General features: G+C 37.8%; 1 protein-coding gene across 1 annotated transcript in view; it reads right to left on the bottom strand.

The window, feature by feature from the left end:
* The window catches only part of LOC145981796 (uncharacterized), a 69,013-nt gene extending 45,406 nt beyond the window's left edge, over nt 1-23,607 (bottom strand). Inside the window, exons 1-3 of the mRNA XM_083115218.1 lie at nt 23,450-23,607; nt 8,828-8,927; nt 2,161-2,287 (exon numbers count right to left, since the gene is read on the bottom strand). Of these exons, the coding sequence (XP_082971344.1) occupies nt 2,161-2,287; nt 8,828-8,926 (226 nt within the window). The 5' untranslated portion in view covers nt 8,927; nt 23,450-23,607. The remainder of the gene's footprint in view (nt 1-2,160; nt 2,288-8,827; nt 8,928-23,449) is intronic.
* Nucleotides 23,608-25,594: the final 1,987 nt, after the last annotated feature.

The raw sequence follows: 25,594 nt of genomic DNA, 5'->3' as shown, positions 1-25,594 counted from the left end.
GCCCGATTACGACCCCCCATGAAATCGTCCCAAAAGGCCGAGAAAATTCAAAAATCGCTCAATCGGCCCTTCCTTAAGGGTGAAAATGCCCTTTTTTCACGTCCTTAGCAACCGTTGCCACGGGCATTTCTTTTGCACACACTGTTTCCTTCAATTCTTAATTGTCCAGCTACATTATATTTCTCACAGATAAGTAACACACAGATGAATCAACTCCTGGTTTTGAAAAGGTGCCTGAAACAAGGGTGACATCTACATAATAAGGAGTTTCAGCCCAGATACAATTACGTATATATTGTTATACTCAATGCGTAAATATCTACATCGTGCTTGTTTTAACTAAATGTTTAGGGGGTATAATGACATGCAATTCCTTAGAGCTTACCGTGCCTGTTGTTGTCCATGGAAACGGACGTTGCTAGGGAATTTAAAGAAATTTTATTTTCACCCCGGAAACTACTGTAAGGGAATTATGCTAGACTTTTCGAATTTCAAAATACGAGCATCAGAATTTATTACAGAGGCAAGGTAGGAATTTGAAGGGAATGACGGAAAACAGTTATTATCCAATTACGTTCAAAAATGTGAAAATAACAAAATACGTAAATATTGCATTTTCAATTTAGTCGGTTTTCAATTCGTTTAAGCAAAACATCCAACTACTTATCTTGAAACGGTTATTACTTACTCAGTTCATTATTAAGAATATAGACAATAATAGTTTGAATATTTATACCTTATTAGAGCCCATATACATATAAAGTTACTTTCTAAACTTTTCAAACTTATACATATGTTCCCCATCATCCAATACAACATGCAGACATTTTCAAAGTCATTAAGATCTATGAAGAACCCCATCTATAACATGATTGCGCCAACAACGTGGCCGAAGGTCACGCATGCGAGCGTACAAGACGTGGCCAAAGGCCACGTCGAAAGTATGCGAGTACATCCTATATATACGCAACATATAGGTCTATTACTTATATTCATTACACAATCAATTCATCCACCTCATAACAAACCAACAGGAAAAATTATATAAATTGTCTCTCAAATGTGCATGCTGATTTTCCTCCCAGCAATTGTTCATACATTTAAGACAAAATCCATTAAGAGAAGTCTTATTTCTCTCTCTGGTAATTTACAGTGCATTACAGAAAACAATCATATTGCGAGTGAAGCGAACAAGATTTTTTTTCCATTTTTTGCAAACTGAAAACAATATTAATTTAATAGGGGGCAAATAATTTCACGAGGGGCCATTGCATTCACTCTTTTACAACTTTTATCATTTAGATTGTTCGGCGGCCAGGGCCGACTCCCGCCGCTCCCTAGCTACGGCTCTGAACTTGACGAGACTAAGAAAAGCAGGCATTGCGAGTGAAGCGAGTGAGAAAATCTTATGAAATGTATTTCTATTTGCATAATATTTGAAATCGAGAGGGGGATAATTACCCCTCTGTGCCCTCTGCAGGTGCCCTTGGCCATCAATGTTTGCCCCCATGCCCTCCTTAGAATTGATTTCCATTCAAGGTTGGGCGCCACTGATATGCACACACAAATATAGTAAGAAATGAAGTGTCTGTGTGATTCCAATGTATCCAAAAATTCTAAAATTTAATTTCATTAAATGGTATATTTAAAACATTTAATTTGAGGTCCTCAGTTTACATTTGCCATTTCACATTCTCAGACTGGAAATACATCTACAAACATGAGAATTCGGTTTTATTTTTCACACAACATTATTTTCCTTACTCGATAAAAAATAAAAACTCAACTGTGAAAATCTCGCCTCAGAGCATTACACTAATCAATATGTATAAATTCAATAGGATTTGGATTAATAAAAGTTGCAATTTTTCACGTCTACGGAGAAAAATTCAAGCAGAATTCACGCATAATTACCGGAGCCAATAATTCATGCAGAATTCCCGGTGAGTAGCCACCCTGAAATACTGTTTTTGAATACCAAAATATATATACACATATAGAAAATGTTGAGACGATAAGAATGAAAATATCCATCTCACTGGCTGACTTCATACATTGAGTTTTTCCAAGCAAAATCATGTTGGAAAAAAAAACTACAACCATTGAACATGATGGCAATTAGCAATAAAGTTACAGTACAAATATGTTGCTAATACTTACTTATGAACATGTGCGTTTCCACGATTGAACGACCTGGGCATGTGTCCATGTGGTAGTTAAATTCCGGAGCCGGTACATGATGGGTAGAATTTAACGGACACACTCTGTAATCCTGAGTTGGATGGTTCTATTTATGAAAAACAGACAGAAGTAAACATACAAAAAGATTAGTTTAATGACTCGAATAATCTGGAGTCTGAAAGACTAACACACATTGAAAATTTATACTAACAATGCTGCATGTCATCCCTCAATTCCACTCTGCTCAAAGAGATACCAGTAATTGATAGGGTACCAATCTATATATATAAAAATGGATGTGTGTGTGTGCGCGCGTATGTTTGTTCTGGCATAACTCTCCAAAGCCTGGGGAAATTTCAACCAAACTTGGTACACATATCACTTGCAAGGGTGGTGCAAGGATCGGATTGATTTGTTGCTTTAAGTCCACTTTATGCACAGTAAGGCTAATCGGGACTGGACCTACAGTTTAAAGTGGGATCCGAACCACTATGTGCCTCCACCGGGAATCGAACTAGGGAGCCCTTGATTACAAGGAGACGACGCTACCACTGCGCCATCGTGGAGGCTGGCGGCGCAAGGGGGTGTTCTTCCGCAACCCCTATTCAAAATCTATGTTGAAAACATCATTTCTTGCAGTGTCATATGTCATAGTTACATTGAGCTCCCAAATGTTAGGTATTGTAGTGAGACAACTGTTATGGTATACAACAACCAAGCATTGAAGGAGAAGCCGCATATATTTTCCTGTACAGTCGGCAATCTATAAAGATCAGAGCCTGTTGTCTTTTCTTTCGTCACTATTGTTGTTAAGAATTGTTTCATCTTTTGTTTTAAGCAGCCTGTTTGTGTTTTTCGATATTTGACTACAGCTCAGTTAGCTCTTTTTTTTTTGGCATTGTTGTTCAACGGTTTTATTGTCCGCCTACTTGCTGTTCCTCTTTTCTCCAAATCACACTGGAACAAAAATGTCAGATGCTTTCAAGATATCATGCTGTGTTCGGGAAACTATTTAATGCTAGTTGTATCGTGACATGTAGTTTACCTGTCGGTACGTTCTGTATGTTCCACGTAACATGTTTAGTAAAGTACCATTTCAGACTTTGCCGAGGAGCCCGAAGTTCACAAAGAAATGTTACAGTTCGTTGATGGGGATAGTGAGCCAGAAGGGGATTTTAACAAAGATCAAACTTGGTTAGAAATCAATTCTACGAGGGGCAAGGGGTCAAAAATTGAAGTAAAAAAAAGCAAGGCTAGCAGAATTTAAGAGTAGCATGACAAAATGATACTTCAGAATTATTGTTCAACTGTTCATGTATTTACTTTTTTTTCCAGACGGCCGAGGACACCTCAATGGGGGAGGGGGCACAGAGGCAATTGCCATCCTTGATTTCAAATTTTATGCAATTAAAAATACATTTAGTAAACTTTTCTGTCATTTCATAAAAGTTCAGAGCCGTCTCTATTAAATTAATATTGTTTATAGTTTGCAATAATATGGATCTACAAAGTTTCTTGCGAGCGAAGCGAACAATATCATCATTCTTTTCTATAATGCATTGTAAATTACCAGAGAGAGATGTGAGACTAAGTATGTACTTCAGAATGTTACTGCTAAGCAGTTTGGTCTTAAATGCATGTACAATTGTTTGGATGAAAAGAAGCACGCACATTTGAGAAATTTATTTCATTTTTGCTGCTGGTTTATTACGAACCGGATGAATTGATTATGTAATGCGTTTAAATAATATATATACAAATATGTGTGTGAGTGTATTAAAGAAACTTTGAATACGTACACAATCTAGTGTTAACATGTTGCATATGCATGCTCTTATGTGTTACATCGCTCCTTGTTGCATATGTGTAAAACATATGTTGTACATGAAAGTTATACAAGTATGTACAGAAATATTTATATGTCATACATTTTCTGTCTTTCAAAAATACAATTTGTGTGTCAAATTGTTTGTCCAACACAAATGCTTTAGCACAGACTTCTCAAATTTTTGCGTGATTTATGAGGATGATAACTTTTATACTACTACTACTACTAATAATAATAATAATAATAATGTCATTATTATTATTGGCACATTTATCTTGGTACTTGCCCCTCCCCAGACAAAAATTCGTGATTGCGGCTCTGCATAAATGCATATTTTATGCTTTCTTTATTTTCAAGATCGCACCTCTTAAATTTTATTCTGCACCCCCTCAGCACCCCAAGATGATTAATCCTGGCACTGCCACTGATCACTTGCAATATGGAAAGACACCCCTGGCACCCCTAGGGGTTGGGGTGGGAAGGGGGTGACAAGTGGGGGAAGGGGGTGACAAGTAAAAATAATCGAAAACGACGGATATTAGTGTGAAATCCATAGTTTTTGGGGTCGCTAAGATTAATAGTGACACCCCCAATGTCGTTCAACTAAAAGACATCCCTTGCACCCCTAGGGATAGGGGTGGGAAGGGGATGACATGTAAAAATAATTTAAAACGACTGATACTAGTGTAGAATCCATAGTTTTCAGAGTCGCTAGGATGAATATTGACACTCCCATTGGCATTCAACTCAAAGTTTATTTTACACTATAATTAGAATTCATTATTTTCCTGTCTGATAGAATATTGGGAGAAATAAATACCCGGGCAATGCCAGGCAACCAGCTAGTCTAATATAAAAGCCAACCCAGCTAAGCCTGCTACATATGAACACAATAAATTATTATACGAGGGTAAGTCATAGGTGGGATAGCTGAAAATAGTAGTGAGTAGTTTCCAAAGGTGGCAGCGCAATCCAGCTTGTTGATACTCACAAAAAGCCCGTATGAGACTGAACTAATCATATCCCTCCTGCAAGTTTGCCTGGAAAACTCAGCCCTACAGTTCGAAGGCCAATACTTCTATCAAGAGGAAGGCCTGGCCATGGGAAACCCCCTTTCCGCTATCCTCTCCAACATGGTTATGAATGCAATAGAAACCACTGTCTTGTCCTCAACCATCCTTTACGGAATTGGTTACAGACTGCATGCTGACGACTACATTCTTTTTTACAAGAACCATGAGCAATTACAAGAAGCTGTACGATTATTTAACTCGGACCACCCAAGCATCCACTTCATACCAGAGGAAGAAAAGGACAGCATAATAAACTACCTGGATCTCGCCCTAAGCAGAAAGAATGAAAATTCAAGATCAATGTGTATAGAAAACTCAACTCACGAACGCAATACATCCACAAACTTTTAGGTCACTTTGCACGACAGAAAAACAACATTTGGCTCAACTTCTTCCAGAGGGCCATCAACCCTCCTGCAAACGGAATTCAATCATATCATCTCCCTTGGCATCAGGAACGGGTACAGCCAACAGGAACTCCTCCACCTCCTGAACACTACCAAAACAAGAAAAATGAACCAGCCACGCCCCCAGAAAGAAAAGACGAAAGAAAAATGGATCGGCCTCTCTCGACATCCTGGCCCAACCAAGGAAATTCAAAAAGATCTATCCAGGCACAATTTCAAGATAGCAGACCAACCCCCTCCTTCCATAGCCTCCCACTTAACCCATTTCAAATGATATTACACCAACCCCAATGCAAGAAGTGGCATCTACATGATCACCTGCACATGTGAAGGCAAGTACGTAGGTATGACAAAGAGCCAGCTCGATGATAGGCTCAAGGAGCATGATGCTGACCACCGACATGGGAGGAGAAGATCAGGCTTTTCCAGCCACCTCATAGACGAAAACCATAACATAGACTCAGCCAAAATAGTCATGGAAGCTAAATCCACATTCGAAAAGGTTTTCAAAGGAAACTTATGGAATAGTGACCACGCCTGCCGACAACACTAACCCCGGGGCCCTCAATAAAACCTGGCTTCCCGCTATCAGGAATATGCGCACCCACCCAACCTGCTCCTCCCCCACGACAAGAAACCAAGCACGGACCTCAAGCGTTCACTAAAAAGTCCGCCTGCACATGCGAACAACCGCCGCTCCACGAAAGCAGACAACGAGAGCGGGAACTGGCGCGTAGAGAGCCAAAACCCCGTTGCGTGGTAAAAAAAGGAAACACTATGCCCGCACAGGAACGGCAGAAAGTGGAAGGACTACGTCAACTAGTGCCGCCACGAGCACAAGCGGAAGAAGAAGGAACCATGTCGTCAGCAGCAAGACAGTACATGCCTGACGAAGACACCAGACGGATTTCAAAATCGATCGCGAAAAAATTTACGTGGAAAAATGAAAAATAAGTTTATCAGAGTTAATTACCTATCTCCCCGTAATCGCCAAACAGATATCTTTAGACACAATAGGCAACAAGTTTAAATTTCTAGTATTGATCATTTTTTCTTGCATAGTTGGTAACCCAATGTACCCAGAAAAAAATATGAGTTCAATTCTGCAATAAAGAGAGCACACAAAAATTATAAAATAATTTAATTTCTTTTAAAACCTTATTACCTCAATAGGGGTAATAAGAAACAAGCTGTGTATTTTAATGCATTCTATCTATTAAACTGGCTGGAGTAAAAAGATACACTCAACATGTGTACCTTATTTAACCTTAAAATTTTGGTGCATATTGTTTTTTTTTTGCATTTTTTTACTACAAAGGAAGGAAAATGCATGAAAATAAATGTAATGGCAAAAGTTTTTATACAGCTCTATATTTTAAAAGCAAAATCAATTGACATCTTCAAATACTTATTTCCAATAGGTTTTATAGTAAATAAACAAAGACTAAATAAGAAAATCATATTTGTGACTTTATAATGTCCTTTTTCTTCTCTGCATACAGTATTTTGATTCAAACTAGGTCTGAGCGGTTTAAAGTAAATGGTCCGTTTCCGTTTAAAGATATAGGGCCACATAAGATAAAATCTTTATGTCCACTTTGTATGTCATCATAAGAAGGCCAATTAAAAGTACCCAAAGATTCTTTGAGGAACTTGATTATGCAGCTGTCTTCTTGCACTTTACTAACTCGTCCCACATACCAGCTGATGTCATAGTATCTGTTTCACTATCTTCTTGATCTTCATGAGATGACTAAACATTCAATTGCAGTATTATAGTTTAAAGTAATGAAAAAAATCTATGGTCCCCCTCCCAACCCAACAATCGGAAACACATCAGTACCCTATTACCCCATTTGCTTTTCATATTTGGGTAATAAGATACATGACAATAATCACTCTTTATTTTTGTGACAGAAAATTAACAAAATACACCAGAAAGTCCTTTGTCCACAGAAACATGTCAAAAATATCAAGAATGTATACTCTGTATTTACTACAGAGAATAATATTTGTGTGAAAACACTACTTTCCCATGGAAAAGTTTCACACAATTATAAACAAATGATGGAATAATCTTAAACATAACCGCAATCTTCTTGATTATTTTTTTTTACAGTGATAGACAATTAATGGGGCTAGCTTGAGATTTATTTTCAAATTTTTACTTTCAAAAATAAAGAAAAGAAAAAATAAGTTTATTATTACCCCTGTTTCTTATTCTCCCCCCTCTCCCCTACTGATTATATTTTGCCTGATAAGAGTTTCTTGTCGTTTTGTCTTTATTCATTTTTGATATTTGAAGAAGCAGTGAATAACAAGCAATGGGTACAATACATGAGGACCATCCCTCCCCTCCAAAAAGAAAGCACATATTTCTAAACAAAAATTCTCTACAACAGTAAACATCAGTCTTAAATAAATCAAAAGGTGTTGGGAAACCTAGGGTCCACTGAATTATGCATTTGCAATAAAAACAATAAAAATGAAAGAAAAAAATCAATGAATATGTGTTAAAGAAAGACGTTCATAAAGTAATAATTTTTGCTAATTTTTTGCAAGCTTGTTTCAAGAATTTGCACTGCAGGGAAGTCTTTGGTCCACTCATAGTAGTTCTGCGGAACACCGCTAGAGGGACAGAAAACCAAGATGGCGCAACCCGTGGAGTAGCTGAAGTTCGAGGTGTGATTGGCTTTTAGTTTTTGAAAGGAAAAATTGCAAAAGAAATCCACAATGAACTTGTGGCGGTGTATGGAGGGCATGCTGCATCATATGACACAGTGGTAAGGTGGCGTAGAAGGTTACAGTGTGGTGCAACAAGTCTGCACGAAGATGAATGCAGCAGGCAGGAACATTAGTTAGGGGCCCGTATTTAAAATAATACATAATGTAATGCTGACGAAAAGAGAGCACCTTATCCACAACAACGCCTTTGGACATTCTGTTCAGGAGATGGTGACTCATGCATTCACTTTTTGTTTCAAAATTCTCCCTCACCTTCCACATTTACCAGACCTTGCATCCACTGACTTCTTCTTACTCTTTCCATAAATGAAGAAGCCCTTCATGGGAGGCATTTCGATGACGACGTCATTCCGGCAGCGAATGACCTCCTGGACAGCTAGACTCAGAACTTCTACAACAACGGCATCTGTAAGTTGGCATCGATGGGAGAAGTGTGTCACTCTGGATGGAGTTTATGTGAAGAAAGACTGATTTATTCACACAATATTGTGCACGTTACTGTATTCTTTCTTGGCAATAATAATTACTTTATGAACGTCCCTCATACATGGTAATCAACAATTAATATTTTTCCTTCACTTAAGAAGTTTTACCTTTCTGCACTTCACCAGGTGCGTCTGGAATCTATCCTTTAAGATCCTGTGAGCAGGATCATAAGGGCACTGCACAAATCCTTCCCTGTAGCCCATCATCCTAAGAGAAAAGAATAATAAAAAAATATAACACTCATCTTTATTTAAGAATGAGTAAACAGGTTGTTGTTAGTTTGCAGCTGAATTACAGTACAAGCAGCATGCTACAGGACAGGACAACAACCAGTCACATTTCATACCCAAAACAAATCTCATACTGGGACACCCAACAAACATTGGATTCATAAGATCGCAATCCATGTGATTCTTCTTAGTTGCAGAATAAAATGTTGAACAGTGATGCCTGAAAAAAAATTACATGCATAAACTGAACCTAAAATTGTGTCCCAACAAAATGGCACACCACCTCCAAGAAAAAACTCAACCATGGGAACACCATACACACAATATTTTTCGGATGCCACAGTGCAACATTAGTCAGACGGGAATAAAAGATCGAGTAGCATAAAAGCTACTAATTTATTTCCATGTTCCTTCAAAGGTTTGACAAAATGCCAGACTAAAATGTCCAACAACTGTTGAATGGTGTCCCCTTCCATGCTAGACAGCTCCGTCTCCTTTCTACCCTCATACACACACACAAAAAAAAATGATAAGTGAATGTATTTTATATGTGACATTTAGAGGTTTATCAAATTTGTCTGCCTTCTGGAATTAATCTCCGTACCTGACTTCATCCCTTGTTTTTGCACAAAAAGTTGACACCAAGTCTTTTTAAAAACATTTCTGCCCTTCCCCTGTAGTGCTTCATAACAACCTCCTTAAAAGCAAACACATGACAGATTTACTGCATCTAATCAACAACTCCACAAAGAAACAATTGTCTGTCAAGACAAAATTCCCTCAATTTTTCCGGACGTCTAGGTTTGTCGCAACTTCATCACGAGCACTTTCCAAAACATCAAATTTATTGTAGATTGTAATATGTGCAGCACAATAAATAAATAAATCATACTGGAATTATGCAACTGGATCATGGGCCATGGCATAGCACCATGACTAGATTGTTTTGCTGTGTTGCCGGCAGGTAGTGAGAGCTATTTTCACCAGCATTTTCTTTGTTAACTACATATGCTATTATACATTTCGCACATTGTCAATATTGTGTAAGTGAAATTACTCACACCAGCCATAAAGTATAACATGGATCATGAGCATTATTGTTATTAGGCCGCGACTATTTTCACCAGGTGGTGAAATCTGTAAAGGTACCGATTGTTTCATTTTTTTTTTTCAAATTCTCCTAGCACAAAGACTAATTATTGTAGTTTTTTGGCAATATTGTCACATGAAATTTGAACCTTCCTTAATTTAGCCTACGTTGGGAGAAAAAAACTTTTAAAAAAATACCTCACACAAGCATGCAAGCTCATCATGGACAAGGCTTTCTCCGTAGATACAAGTGACAGTAAATATCGTTGACTTGTGGGAATGAATGTAGAAGAAATTTAGAATATTTTTCTAGAAAGCATTAGGGATATTATATTAATGCTAAGAGAACTAAACCTGACCAGCCTAATCTAACTACGAAAGTATGTATTGAACAAAATCTTCAAACATTTTGGTGGCAAGAAGAAAGTACACATCACACTGCACAGTAAATGAACAGATTTCGTGAACGGATACCGGAAAACTCTTTGTACTTCACACATGCAGGGTATCTATGATTTTTCTATTATGGAATCTTTCCAGACATGTTTATCATGATTTTTGCTTTGGAACCTTGTGTTTTTCAATTAAATATAAAATCCGTTAATCATTATGAATATTCACTTTCACAACTTTTATTTTTTAGCAAATTTCATTTTACATGCACAAATACATGTGAAAATTTGAAGAGTGAAATGTAAAATTACAATCGGCATCAAATGTATTGGGTGCTACAATCACATGCCTATAGCCTGACCCTCTCCCCCACTTAAATGCTGTCTGTCCTCACACACTATCTTCAATCGAAACATCCACCGAGGAAGTAAAATACCTTCTTGCTTCATTGCCCCTCCACCGGTCCCTAGGTTCAGATGAAATCCCCACAATATTCCTTCGTAAAACTGCCGACTCCTTGGCTCTTCCTCTGTCTGCCTTACTCAACAAATGTTTCTCTAAGGGTGTGTTTCCGAAAAACTTCAAACGGGCCAACAATGTGCCCATTCACAAAACTGGAGATAACAAATGTGTCAAATCCTATAGACCAATCTCACTTCTGTCGCCACTATCAATTATTTGTGAAAAAATCATCAAAAACAGGTTACTTCAGTTTACGTCACCATATATCAACACAGAACAACACGGTTTTCTTCCAGGCACCTCTTGCCTAACAATTATTTTCGTCTTACGAGGGTCACTATTTATATTTTGAGCCTAACAATGAAAAAACAGGAATTTGGCATTGAAAACTGCTTTATTGTTTTTCGAAGTATTCTCCTTTATGGTCAATACACTTTTGCATTCGTTCGAACCATTTGTCAAAGCAGTTTTTCCAATCTTCTTTAGACACCTCCATAATATGGTTTTTGAACGCATCAACGGCTTCTTCCTGCCGACGAAAATCGTAGTCCACACAATTTATTCTTGACATTCGAGAACAAGAAGAAGTCATTGGGTGCCAAATCAGGACTTTACGGCGGATGACCCATCAATTCGATTTTTTGACTGTTCATAAAGTCGGTTGTTAGACGAGATGTGTGACAGCTGGCATTGTCTTGATGAAGAATGATCCGACGGCGTTTGTTTGTTTTCCGTATTTGACCGAAGACCTCTGGCAAACAAATTGTTGTGTACCATTCAGAGTTGACCGTTCTACGTTCCTCTAAAGGCACAGTTGCCACATGACCAGTTTTCCCGGAAAAAAAAAACAGGCGACCATTTGTTTCGATGTGCTTCGAGCGCGAACAACTTTTGTTGGATTGGGTTCATCTTGAAACACCCATGCAGTCGACTGCTGTTTACGTTCCGGCTCATATGCATATATCCATGATTCGTCACCTGTTACAATCTTATATACGTCTTTTGAAGCACCACGATTGTATTTATTGAGCATTTGTTTGCACCAATTGACGCGAGCGTCTTTTTGAGTTTTTGTCAAATTGTGTGGGATCCAACGAGAACATACCTTTCTCACAGCTAAATGATCATGTAATATTTTATATATGCTGGTGGAACTAATGCCTATGGTTGCCTCAATCACACAGTATGTCACATGACAATCTTGCAGTATTAGGTTTTGCACAGCATCAATGTTTTCTTGAACAACAACTGATTTTGGACGACCTTCGCGAATCTCGTCGGTGAGCGAATGGCGGCCACGATTAAATTCGTTATACCAGCGTTTCACAGTGGCAAAGGATGGGGCTTCATCGCCAAATGTGGAAGTAAGTTGATCGATGCACTCTTGTCTTGATAATCCACGTCGAAAATCGTAAAAAATCATCGCACAAAAATGTTCACGAGTTAATTCAATTTTATTGTTGTTGCGCAATCTCCAAGGCAACATAAACAACACAAATGAAGCTATTGACAAAACATTTGAAGTACGTTATGGTCAATAATGCCAGACGATTCCGTGCAAACGTCAAATCGCGTCTAACTTCAATCAGTGTTGCCAAGGCTCAAAATATAAATAGTGACCCTCGTACTTTCGCATGCCGCCAGAGCTATTGATAATAACTCCCAACTTGACACTATATATTTGGACATTTCGAAAGCCTTTGACAAAATTAATCATAAATTTCTTCTTCATAAATTATCATCCAGATTTAACATCAATGGCAAATCTCTCTCTTTACTCCAGAACTACCTCCATGAGCGTGAACAACGTGTTGTGCTTTCAGGTACCTCTTCTAACTTTCTTCCCGTTTTGTCTGGAGTTCCCCACGGGAGTGTCTTAGGGCCGCTCCTATTCCTTCTGTACATTGACGACCTCCCTGAAAAACTGTCCTCCCTCCCTATCAATATACTTTGTTTGTGGATGACTGTAAACTCTTTAAGGAGATCTCATCGCATCATAACATGATGATTTTTCAAAATGCTCTCACAGAACTTGTTAAGTGGTGTCGTCAGTGGAATTTAGAACTAAACCCTCAGAAACGCTCTTTCCTTACTTATTCCCTAAAAAAGAACAAAGTGGTGTCTACTTATACTATTGAAAACAATCCAATCCAAAACGTTTCTACCCAAAAGGACCTAGGTATTATCATGGATGAAAAACTCACTTTTAATTATCATATTATAGCTACCACTAAAAAAGCCATGCACCTTCTCGGTCTTCTATACAGATTTAGCGAAATTCAAAACCCATCATCTCTTGCTTTATTCTTTAAATCTTTCATCCTTGAATACTGTTCCCCAATTTGGGCAATGGCCTCAAAAACCAAACTCACAAGAATAGATTCTGTTCTCAGTTTCTTTCTTGCAATTGTTCGCCATAGAATACCTTCCTTTCGACATGTTTCCAAATCAGACACCATGGCTGCTCTGAATATTCACACTCCATCCTTTCGTCGTGATCTAGCTGACATGAAATTTTTATACAAGATAATAAATGGCAAAATCAGAACAGATCTCTTAATCAGTAAATTCACACTTAGGGTACCCCAAAAGCAAATGCCCAACCTGCAACTCTTCCACAACCCACCCACTAGGCTATCATTTCTACAACGCTCCTTGTTTTACAGGCTCCCAGAAATCTACAACAAACTTCCCCTGAATGTAGATATTTTCCTTCCAGAACATAATTTTTGTATATTACTGACCAAGAATATGTAAATCTATCCCATCTTGTTATTGTTTTTATCATTTGTTATTTTTTGTTTCTACTTTATGTTGTTTCAGTGTAAAATAGCCAAATAAGACTGTATCTGAAAATCTGAGTAAATAAATAAATAAATAAGTTAAGTCCCGATATGCGCAGATCGCTGCGGAGCACTTCCTATTACGTCATCCTCCCCACCATTCTTCTCCGTACTGGTCTGGCCTTGAGACTACGAGTGGTGTTTCTTTTTATTAAAACTATGTGGGGTAGGGGTATTTTGCTTATCGTACAGCAATCACTACTAGAAGGCAATCTGATAACATGCTTGCCTGTGATCTTTTTTAAAGCACTGAAATGTTCTTGCTCTTTACTCTTGGCTGCATATTTTTGAAATGCAAAAATCAAATCATGCCAGGTCCAACGAAATCCACAATCTGCTCTGGAAAGCCCCTTAGCGGACAGGCCAGAGAAATTGTTTACAATGTTACAACATATTTGCGAAATCAGAAGGAGTTACATAACTTAAGTATAATGTTGTCGAGTCCACAAGCGCCACCACGGGAGTATCTAAATGGATGGTTTTTCAACTTTTAAAAGAATTGGATTGGAGTGATTTGTTGTTGTAAGTCCACTTTATGCACAGTAAGGCTAATCAGGACTGGACCTACAGTTTAAAGTGGGATCCGAACCACTATGTGCCTCCACCGGGAATCGAACCCGGGATCCTTTGGTTACAAGGCGACAACGCTACCACTGCGCCATTGGGGAGTTCAAGTTTTAAAAGAAAAAAATGAGTCGTTGGCGAAAGGTGAGCTGAAGTTCTGAACTCTGACAGGTAGAAAACAGCCCAGGTAAAAGCAAATACAAATTTCGTTGAAAATCCTCAGACCATTCAACACTGTGAACCAACGTCGCTGCCAAGAATGAAGTGGGCAAATGCGGTGTGAGCTGCGCAACAGCTATTTGCAGCGTCTTGATTTTAAACTTGTCAAGTTATACCTAGCCTTCAGGCTAAGGTAACAGAGGTACATTATTTCACCATAACAGATCTCCACAATATAAAAACTGATTTATAGTGTTGTAGAAAATGCTGGAGAAATTTTTGTTGCATATAGGAATTCTATAGGAAATGCCAACAAGACCAAGATCTATAAAATAATAGACCACCAACCTTTCCGATAAATATGATCATATTGTCAATCAGATATCTGAACCGCAAATTTTACTTTGATATTCTTTCTAAAATTAGTGAATCATAAAAGTGAAAATTTATTACAGAAATTCGAAGGAACCATAATTTTGCACAAGACAGAATCATAAGAATGAAAGAAACAAGTATCTGAAGTGAATATTATTTGGGAGTGGAATCACAAGAACCAAATACAGAAGTCAAAGTGAACTCCTTGTTCATTTTCCAACTTTTTCTCCTGCAAACTCCAAAATGAACGTAAATTCCAGATGATCAGCAAAATTCCCTGATTTTCCTCTGACAAGACAAATTCCCTGTTTTCCAGACAGCTAGCAACGCTGTACACGTTATCTAGGTAGGACTACTTTATAACTGAGACAATAGTAAACAAAAGGTTGTTGGACAATTACAGAGTTATATAGAAGTATATGGAAGTGAAAAACCAGTGTCAAGGAAACAAGCAGTAAGTAATCGCTAGAACTCCACAGTATGTGTTCACAGAATTAAATCGAAATCGAACCATCTAAAAATTGCATACGTAGCATGTTGAAATTGCAATAAAACAAAAGGAACTTGGGCCCTGATATCAGTATTTGTGGCTACATTCACCAACAAAAGTAATTTCCTGAATCATACTGTAACATTGTCTCTTATTTTATTATATTACTTGGCAGGTTGCCGAACTTACTATAAATTTAAAATGAGTGCGACTATTACTGTCCGGTAATTCCATGCCAAAACATACAATGGTGGTTGCATGACAACTTTAGAAAAAAAATCATGTTTCTAGATATCAAAAACAATGTTCAAAAAAAAATATTATCTTTAGTTCTCCTGGGGCAGCCATTTTTCCAACATGGCGCATGGCTTTTTTTGGTCATGTAGCACTTTTCAGAAACCTTAATATCTCGAAAACCATTAGAGCTAGAGACCTAAAACGAAATTCATTTTCTAGCTAATGAAGTATACTTTCTATGATATTCAAGGATGTTATGCTTAAAATTACATCGTAAGTACGAAAATTATGGTGGAAATTGGGGTAACAATAGTTAAAAAATTGGATTTTTAAGCCCAATTTTTTCAATTAAGGAGTTGAGTCTAGGCTTGATTTTTCTTTCATGTGTAGACCTGCCTGCAGGGTGTCTGTAAATAAAATATCAGTGCTTAGAAATGCAAACCCTTTTTTACAGCATGCGCTCAAACATTCATTGAACGTTCATTGAATTTTGACAGTTTTCGGGGTTCAATATCTCAGATGGGTCCTCTTGAAAAATTCTGAAATTTGGCATGAACCTAACTCACAGTAAAAATATCAACTTTTAGATTCAACTCGTTTTGATCAATATGAGGTAATGTATGTCACCTAATTTCTGACGTTGCAAAGTAAGGCTAAACTACATCCCATACTTAAATGAAGTCTTTTCTTTTTCATTTTTAAATTTGGTTAAATAAAGCCTCAGAAAATATAGTAACATAAGGTTTTTATACTTGACTTACCAGAAATTGAAATTACAAGGTATGACAATTGAAAATCTGCGAAATCTCATTGCAAAAGTTTTGATTTATTAGGTACCCACGACCAGTTTGGTATTTTTTTTTTTGCAACATTATCCTGCCTTTGACGTAATTGTTTATGGAATACTAGGCCAAAGATATTGGGTTATGACCCCCACCAATCCCTCATTGGGCAGTCCACTGAAAGTAGGCTATTTATTTTGGAGGGTCACAGCTGGTATACGGCGTATGCTTTTAGAAGGAACATGAGTTCAGCCAATACGCAGCGATTTCGCCGTGTCCAATATTCAGCTTTTTATATATAATGCATGCACGTGATATTTGAGTAAAATGAAATACTAGTATATAGTAAAGAATTCTACACAGGATTATATCATATCACTGCAGCATATAAGAGAAACTCGTACCTGAAAAAGTTTGAAGGTATTTATTATAGAGGAACTGTAAGACCATCATCATCACTCTTGTTTCTGTTTCTGGCATGTTTCCCAGAAGATTTGAATAGGGGTTCACCGATTTTTGTGGTAGATACGTTACCCAGTTTTATAATACGCAACACAGTATGCGCACAGACACCACACGCTTTAGCCGTAAGTTCTCAACTCGGAGAAAACATTGTTTCAGCATGCACTTCTTCCGATGCCAATTCCTTGGAAAATTCACTAAATTTCTGTCTTGTGAACGTAATATTTTACCCTTGGTGGCTGTACTACTTGTAATAGGTTTCGAGTGCGACGTTATTAATTTGATTTGATTTACTTTATTTTATTTAACTTTTCTGTCACTTATGGCTAATTGCGAAGATGGGAATGAGCGATGATATGATGAAATTGATGAATGGACATTCACAAGATCCATGTCCAGGCCGGGATTTAAACCCGGGATCCCTGGCATCATAGTGCGATATGCTAACTCCTCCACCATGGGGGCCAGTGCGAAATTATTAAGTAACAGTCGCGGAACACACACTTTTGCATACTATCGAACATAAGGGCTGGACTTCACAGCACGCTACGACGCCAGGGGTCACGGGTTCGAATCCTGGCCTGGGCATAGGTGTTTGTAAGTGTCCATTCAACAATTTCATCATATAATCATCCATACTCATCTTTGCGATTAGCCAAAGGTAGCAGAAAAGCGAAGTAAAATAAACCAACATTTAATCAATCACTAAGGGCCATATTGAATCGTCTCACAACTGTTCTTCGTGGCGTACAAGTACAATTATCTTACACCGCCCTTGTTACGAGAACGCTGAACTGAAAGTAACTCAGATTCGCAATGTTTGTAAATGCCCACGACAATGAAGGGCCATTGTTCATATTCAGCCAAATTTGACACCCATAGCTTTACCAAGACACAACTCAGCGGGATTAACAAGGTGGCAAATAAAAAAAGCAGACGGAACACTGAAGGAAAACTAAGGGTCATTGTGTGTGTGTAGAGACGCGCTGTTTCCCTTGTTTCTTCGAGAAACGATATCTCCGGCTGTAGGCGACGGAAATGCATGGGACTTGGACAGTCATGTTCATAATATTGTGTCCCATGCAATGACGAACCTTAAAGTGACGAGTTTTATAAAAAACTTCTTGCGCACAAAAAAAATTACAGAACATGGCGCTTAACTTGCTCACTGCAGTTTTCTAACTGTACAACGTTGCACTCCTGCTATTGGCTGGTCACCAATGACACGCTCTCCATAACTCTGCCCGATATCGCTTCTAAAACAGTGCGTCGTATAGAATATATTATTTTTTGTTTCCTTTATTATCCAGATTTTTTAAAAAATTTTTTAAATATTCGTTGAAGTAGATGTGAGTCATGCGCAGCTGAAGATTCAGAGACATGTTTTGATAGGATGTGAGGCAAGCCTGGAATTGATCTGGGCATGGACAATCTCTATTGTCATTCTTCCTTTGCCTTGGTAAGGTTTGGTAAGGTTACCAAATACTTAATTAATCTTAACAAACTTAGTGAAAATGATAAAACACTTAGGTCAAGACTACAGGTGACAATATGCAAAAACCATTGAAAAAGGTTTTTTATGGTAAAGTATGTTGAGATCTTCAGAAGTACCACTTAAAGAAAAAGTTAAGTAAGGGAATTTTTAAAATCAATTTGCATCATATGGTTAGGCAAAAAAGTGTCAAGTACGCCTTATACCAGTTAAATCAATATGCCTTCTGTAATTTCTATGCTACGTCTTATATTCACGAAATAATTAGTCGCGATGATTTATCTCAGATTAACATGTTGGCGTGAGGTGAAGAAATTGTTCATTAACATGTAGAAGTTGTAAAATAAGATTTTGAATTCTCGCAATGATTCTCCGTATACAAGTATGGTAGCAATATTTGTTGATATGAACAATTGGCGTTCACAATTAGTTATGCTGTCTACAGCATTGCCACAGTGTCGATTTCATACTTGGAGAGCATGGACCATGTAAGAATGGCGGAAAAGAACAATAAAAAAGTTGTTAATGTTGTACAGATTGTTAGGTGGAGAGTGGAGGAGGATGGCCATGGGCTAATTAATACACTTTATGCGTCGAGGATGACGAAGAAGAAGAAAGTGACAATCACGATGTAGAAGAACATGTGGACTAATTTGATTACAGGTAAGTTTGGCAACAATGTATCGATCGTAAAATTGCAGGATATGAAAATGGCATCCTCGATGATGAATGTTTGCCGTTAAAGTGCTACAAAAATAAGATTTTTTTTATCGGTTCGTTTTCACAATTAGGGTCAAACCATGGATAGGCCCACTGTAAGGTTAGGTTAGCAAACATAGTTAAAATTTGGGGTCATAAAACCATGCATGGGTAGCCCCACACACCATTGACGAATAGCCCCACGAACCATTCACGGTAAGGTTACGTTACTTTAGGCAAGCATAGTTAAAATTTGGGATCGTTATAATATCAAGGAATGTATATTTCATTTTTTAAGTATTGGAAACACATAATTTTCGCTTATTTTGCAATTTCTACACGTGACCCCAAATTTTAACTTCAAATTCGTGATTAGAAGGCCTCAATTAGTCAGTATGCGAAATATTACAAAAATCGGGGAGGGGTCCGGTAAATTCGCTACAAAAAATCAAGCCTTAGACTAAACCACTTCATTGAAAAAATTGGGCTTAAAAATAATTTTTTAACTATTGTTACCCCAATTTCCACCATAATTTTTTGGTACTTACGATGCAACTTTAAGCAAAACATCCTTGAATATCATAGAAAGTACACTTCATTATCTAAAAAATTAATTTTCCTTTCAGGTCTGTCTCTAGCTCTAATGTTTTTTTTTTATATTAAGGTCTCTGAAAAGTGCTACATGAGCAAAAAAAGCCATGTGGCAAGTTGAAAAATGGCTGCCCCAGGAGAACTAAAGACAATAATTTTTTTGAACATTGTTTTTGATATCTAGGAACATGGATAACAGTTAGATATAGTGAAAACAGATTTCTTCAAATTTACAGGAGAAATGACGGGGAAGTACTTACGGAATTGAGCTCCTGCGGACTTTTGGAAGCTGGGAATAGTGTTTTTTTTTCCATTCGTGCAACTTATTCGGCTGGTAAATAATGTCATTTTGTGACATTAATGTATCTCCGTTGCACGATAGCTCGTGCCACCATTACTGTCGACAACGTGAAACAAATGTTCCGTGCGTTCGAATATGTAACCCCCCCGTCAGTGTAGCAACCACGCGGTAGTTTTACAAGATGACGTGAGAGAGAGGTTTTTTTTTTTCAATTAGTATTCTATGTTTGGCTAACCTAACTTAACCTTCTGTGAATGGTTTGTGATCAACGTTAGCCTAAAAACCATCATTTTTTGGTTAATAAGTGTTAGTGTAGCAACCACGCGGTAGTTTTACAAGATGACGTGTCTAATTTTCTATGTTTGCCTAACCTAACTGAACCTACCCTTCTGTGAATGGTTTGTGGATCAATTTTCGCTTAAAAACCTTTTGTGAAGTTTGTGCGGCATTTTCTGGTTCATAAGTTTGGAAACACTGCATATCAGCTGACGATAGACAACGTGAGTCAAGATTTGCCCACCATATTGTGTGTAATGAAAGTGAATTAGTAACGACCAATAAATACTTGTAATATGAAAATTACGCCTTTTTCAGTGAAAAAAACAACTCCAAATTGAAAAATGTTCCGCTATGCATATAAGGTAAGTACAAATGTAAATAATTCGGAAATAAACGAGTTAAATGTGTTTTCACTATATCTAACTGGTACTGAAACATGTACAAACGTATATACTAAAAAAAAATTCTAAAATGATCATGCAACCAATTATTTTAAAATTGGATGATTTGACATGGAATGACCCTGTCACCAGGTAGTGAGAATAGCAGAAAGTGATGTAGACCACAAATTAGATGTTCAGGTGTTGGGAAGTATTTACAGAAGTAATCTTAATGGTAACGGCCCTAAACCTGACCTGCCTAACCTAACAAAAGAAGCACTTAGGAATGTAATAGAACTTCATACTTATGTCATGGAACATATTAGCAGCACTAGTTCAAATTAAAACACCTTTCGGTATTTTTCTAACTCCATTGTGTACAGAAAAAAGTACTTGTCTCCTGCACGAAAATAAATGCAAACCAATGTAAGCGTCACACACATCCGTGTAATAGGCAAGGGTAGGTCAGGTTGTGGATCATGCACATACACTTTAAAATCTGGTGAAAATAGCTCAAATCTAACTCCATCATCTGGTGAAGGGAGCGAATTGACAATATAGAGAAAGTCTCCAATTTTGTTAATTTTCGGTATACTAACTAATTTTGGCCTCCAAATCACGAATCTGTTGTAAAAAAAAAAAAGGTAACATTATCGTATGGGTAAAACGGATTCCTTGAAATTTCCTTCAAATTTACAGGAGAAAGTACTTACGGAAATCATTTTCTTGAGCGTTTTGGAAGTTCCTGAATGTAGATTTGATCCATTTTAATGTGAATGCGTTTTGTTTTCTGCGAAAATCTCTGTCCGACACCCTGTTTCTGCTCCCGCCATTTGCTTTTTGCATGAGAGTGCAATGTTCCGTGTGTTAAGACGATGCAACCCCGTAGCCAGTGTTTCAGCCTCGCCGTGTTTTCACTAGAACCACCTGTCGAGTTCGGAACAAGCCATTTTTCCCGAATGGGTGTCACTTATCGCACAACATTGTAGCAACATTGTGTTCGGACGTCACACAATTTTTCTTTGTATTTATGCTAATGGAACCTAACCTAACAGGTCTAACCTAACCACGTAGGCATTCCTCGTCTGACGTCAATATTCAAGGTTGCAAGATTGTTGTGCGTAAAGGAAGAGAATTAACGAATTACGAAAGAAAGATGGTTCCGACCCAAATGGGTGTCACTTATCGCACAACACTGTAGCAACATTGTGTTCTGACGTCACAGGAAAGATCTTTCATGTTAGGCAATACAAGCTAACGCGTCTCTTAGCAAAAATAATATTTTTTCTTTGTATCTATGCTAATGGAACCTAACCCAACAGGCCTAACCTAACCACGTAGGCATTCCTCGTCTGACGTCAATATTCAAGGTTGCAAGATGGTTGTGCGTAAAGGAAGAGCATTAACAAATTTCGAAAGAAAGATGGTTCCGACCCGAATGGGTGTCACTTATCGCACAAACTCTAGCAACATTGTGTTCTGACGTCACAGGAGAGACCTTTTTCATGTTAGGCAATACAAAGGTAACGCGTCTGTTAGCGAAAATATTATTTTTTCTTCGTATTTATGCTAATGGAACCTAACCTAACAGGCCTAACCTAACCACGTAGGCATTCCTCGTCTAACGTCAATATTCAAGGTTGCAAGAGTGTTGTGCGTAAAGGAAGAGCATTAACGAATTGCGAAAGAAAGATGGTTCCGAATTGCTGTGTATGGACAATGAACGTGCTAAATCGCAAGGTTATTTTACAAGTTCTACACGTAAATGCGACGTATTAGCATAATTTCAAATAGGGGCACGAAAGTAGAAATTTTCCGGTGAACGAGGTTGCACCACTGCATAAATCGACAAAACACTCTCAGAACGCCCCCTAAACCTGTATGCTATGACGGCCATAATGTGTTACAGATTCGAAACAACAAGTAACAGTAAGTACTCGTAAATAGAGAAAATAAACATTATCTTAGTTAGAAATGCATTATTTCGCCTTAAGAAATGTTCCGCAACACGTTAGCAATGTAAAGAAGTCCGAAATATATGATTCGTAGGTGTTTCACCCATACGATAATAGTACCTGACCCCCTGTTTTTTACAACAGATTCGTAATTAGGAGGCCAAAATTAGTTAGTATACCGAAAATTAACAAAATTGGAGACTTTCTCTATATTGTCAATTCTTACCCTGGTGAAGATACGCACTCCGTTATTATTATTGAGGGCAGTTAAGCGAAATACCTCACTCAAACACACTATGGACATTTCTGATTATTTTCTAGAAGAGACATGGGACATAACTTCCTAATCTAACAAGCAGCATAAAAAACAAATAGTTTGCAAGGGAACATGTATGCTTTAAAAAATACACAATGATGATTCATGAGACTTGGTCTGACTAACACAAAAGCTAGGTTTATAGTTTATATACAATGTTAAATTGTATAATTAAATTCATTCAGTGGAGGCACATGGTGGTTGGATCACACTTTAAAATGTAGTTCCAGTCCCGATTAGCTTATATATGCATAAAGCAGAGGTAAAGCAAGCTTCTTCGCCATTATAATGAAGTTCATCTTTCTGGAATTGGGGGTGCAAATAACGCATAACGTGAAAGGTACATTAAACACGAGCTGTAGTTAAATGAAACATCTGCCAGGTATGGTTGTATTCAAAGTTCATGTAGCCTAGTGAAAGTGAATCAAGGTAGATGCCAAATATCAGTACAAACCTATACATTGGGAGAAATTGCATTAATTACAAATAAAATCAACACGACGATTGATTGATTGAGTTGGTGTTTTAAGTCCACTTCATGCATAATAAGGCTAATTGGGACAGGACCAGTAAATAGAACTTCGGGAACATGACAGGACCTACAGTTTAAAGTGTGATCGAGAAAGTTACCTTTGTCCACGACGTACAGACTGATCCTTTACGAACAAGTGAATAATTTCTACACACTTTTTTCTTCTGACAGCTGTTTTTCCACACTACAAAACGAATACAGCAATTCGGGCAGATAAAATGTGTGCTGTAAAACAATGGAAAACCGAGTACTTTCTCTCTCTCAGCAATGTTGCCAGGCCACGACCATTGAGTAGTTTCTTATTCATTTATATGACCCTATTAACGATATTCTTCTTCTTCGTGGCCCTATCAACTTTACATTAATTTTAGCCAGTGGTACTGATTTTGTATTTTATGCATAATGTTGCACTATTCATTTTGGGACCCACGAAAATGTTGATACGTTTCACTGATTTTTTTTTTTTCATATTTGGATTCAAGTGTATCATATACGCTGTATAAAACACACCTTATTACTAACTACGTTGTCCCTGTACCACAACCACCCATCAGGTATCTGAGCGACGCTCGCTGAGCAAGATTTTCGCTCGTTGAGCAGACAGATCATTTACTCGACACTCTTTGCTCATTGATCAAAATTAGGGGTGTGCGGGATCCCGGAAAGTCGGAACCGGGATCGGGAAAAAAATCCCCGTCCCGATCCCGAATTCGGGAAATAAATTCCCAACTTTCCGGGACCCCGAAAAGTTTGGAAATAACTACCGAATGACCATTTTCAAAAGTCGTTAATCTCGACCTTTTCTGCATTGTAAATGTCTGGAACTTATCGAAAATTGTTCGTTTTTGTACCAGAAATGCGAAAACAATCACTTAAAGTGAAAATGACGTGTAGAATTCGAGATTTCCAGAGCTTCGGGAAATTTTGAACACATACCTCATGCAAAATATTAGAATTTAGAATACGAAACGTTCCTACACAAAGGGACAATCTTCCAGGAGGCCATTCACATTTTCCTATAATATACAATATACAACAGATGAATGGGCAGACGTGATCAGCAGTGCAAACAGAAAGAAGAAATTTCATGTAACACGCATGCAGCAAACCGACTTCAAGGATCTCACATCACTTCTGGCATCAATTACCAAGAAAACCACCACAGATGGAGTCCCTCAAGTTTAAAGAGGCTGCGGTGTTCATGATGCGCAGACCCCATCGCGCTGGCGGGTGGGGGAAAAGACAGGAGGAAGGAGCAAAAAGATTCTCTTTGGGAAGGAGCCTTCAGAGAGGCCAACGTCAGTGTTGCCAGACCTATTGATTTCTCGGTAGGATTCCATAATAAACTATTGCTATGGCACCTCCGACGGCCTGTCACGTTACTTGAACATGGAGGGAGAGTGGAACTCCACTAAGCCATGAAAAGTGCTGTTTGAACTGTGAAATTATGCCAAACGATGTGCTAGGACATTATTATTATTTTATTACTATTACTACATTACCATGGGCGTCCCGAAGGGGGGGGGGGCGTGGCCCCCCTGGAAAATGAAAGTCAACCGAAAATTATATATTTTTCACATATATTATTTCAGCTGCAATAATGTGTGTTAATTATTGCATGAATATGATACATTGAAATTTAAGCAATGTTTTTTGAGGGAACTACACTATTATTGGAGAAAATGTGCCTTCTTTGCCCCCTCAGAAAAAAATACCTTCCTTGCCCCTGCCTGGAAAAAATCCTGCGGACGTCCATGTACATTACTATTTTTAGATGCTTGTATTTTATCCCACCTGAAAATCTATTTCTATTTTAATTATTTTACGTCGCTTTTGTGCCTCTACGGATGAATGAAAAACTGATGAAATGAATGAAGTGACACAAACACAGTGAAACATCCTTGACTTACTAAGTAGAAATACTGACTTCGTAGCGTGGGCAAATTATTTTGTATATGGATTGTGTGTGTGTGTGTCTATTATATATTAAATGCAGCAACATAGAGGCAGCATAACTGACGAATAAAGCATGTGAGTGTTAATAACAAGAAATTTGCTAGAGAACGAAGCGGCATAGTTCAATTACAAAGGAAATAATGCACCCCCTCCTCCGTAGCTGCTTCCAACTTTCATCGGCTTGAAAATACTTAATTTTCTATCCTTAATATACTATTCTATACTTAAATACTTAATTTTCTACAAAATTATAAAGCGGCATGGACGTCCAGAAGGAAGTGCAAGGA

Source organism: Lepisma saccharinum, chromosome 30 (genome assembly GCF_977018435.1).
Source record: "Lepisma saccharinum chromosome 30, izLepSacc3.1, whole genome shotgun sequence".
Lineage (NCBI taxonomy): Eukaryota > Metazoa > Arthropoda > Insecta > Zygentoma > Lepismatidae > Lepisma > Lepisma saccharinum.
Note: the sequence above shows the minus strand (reverse complement) of the source record. Positions and strands in the feature narration are given on the sequence as shown.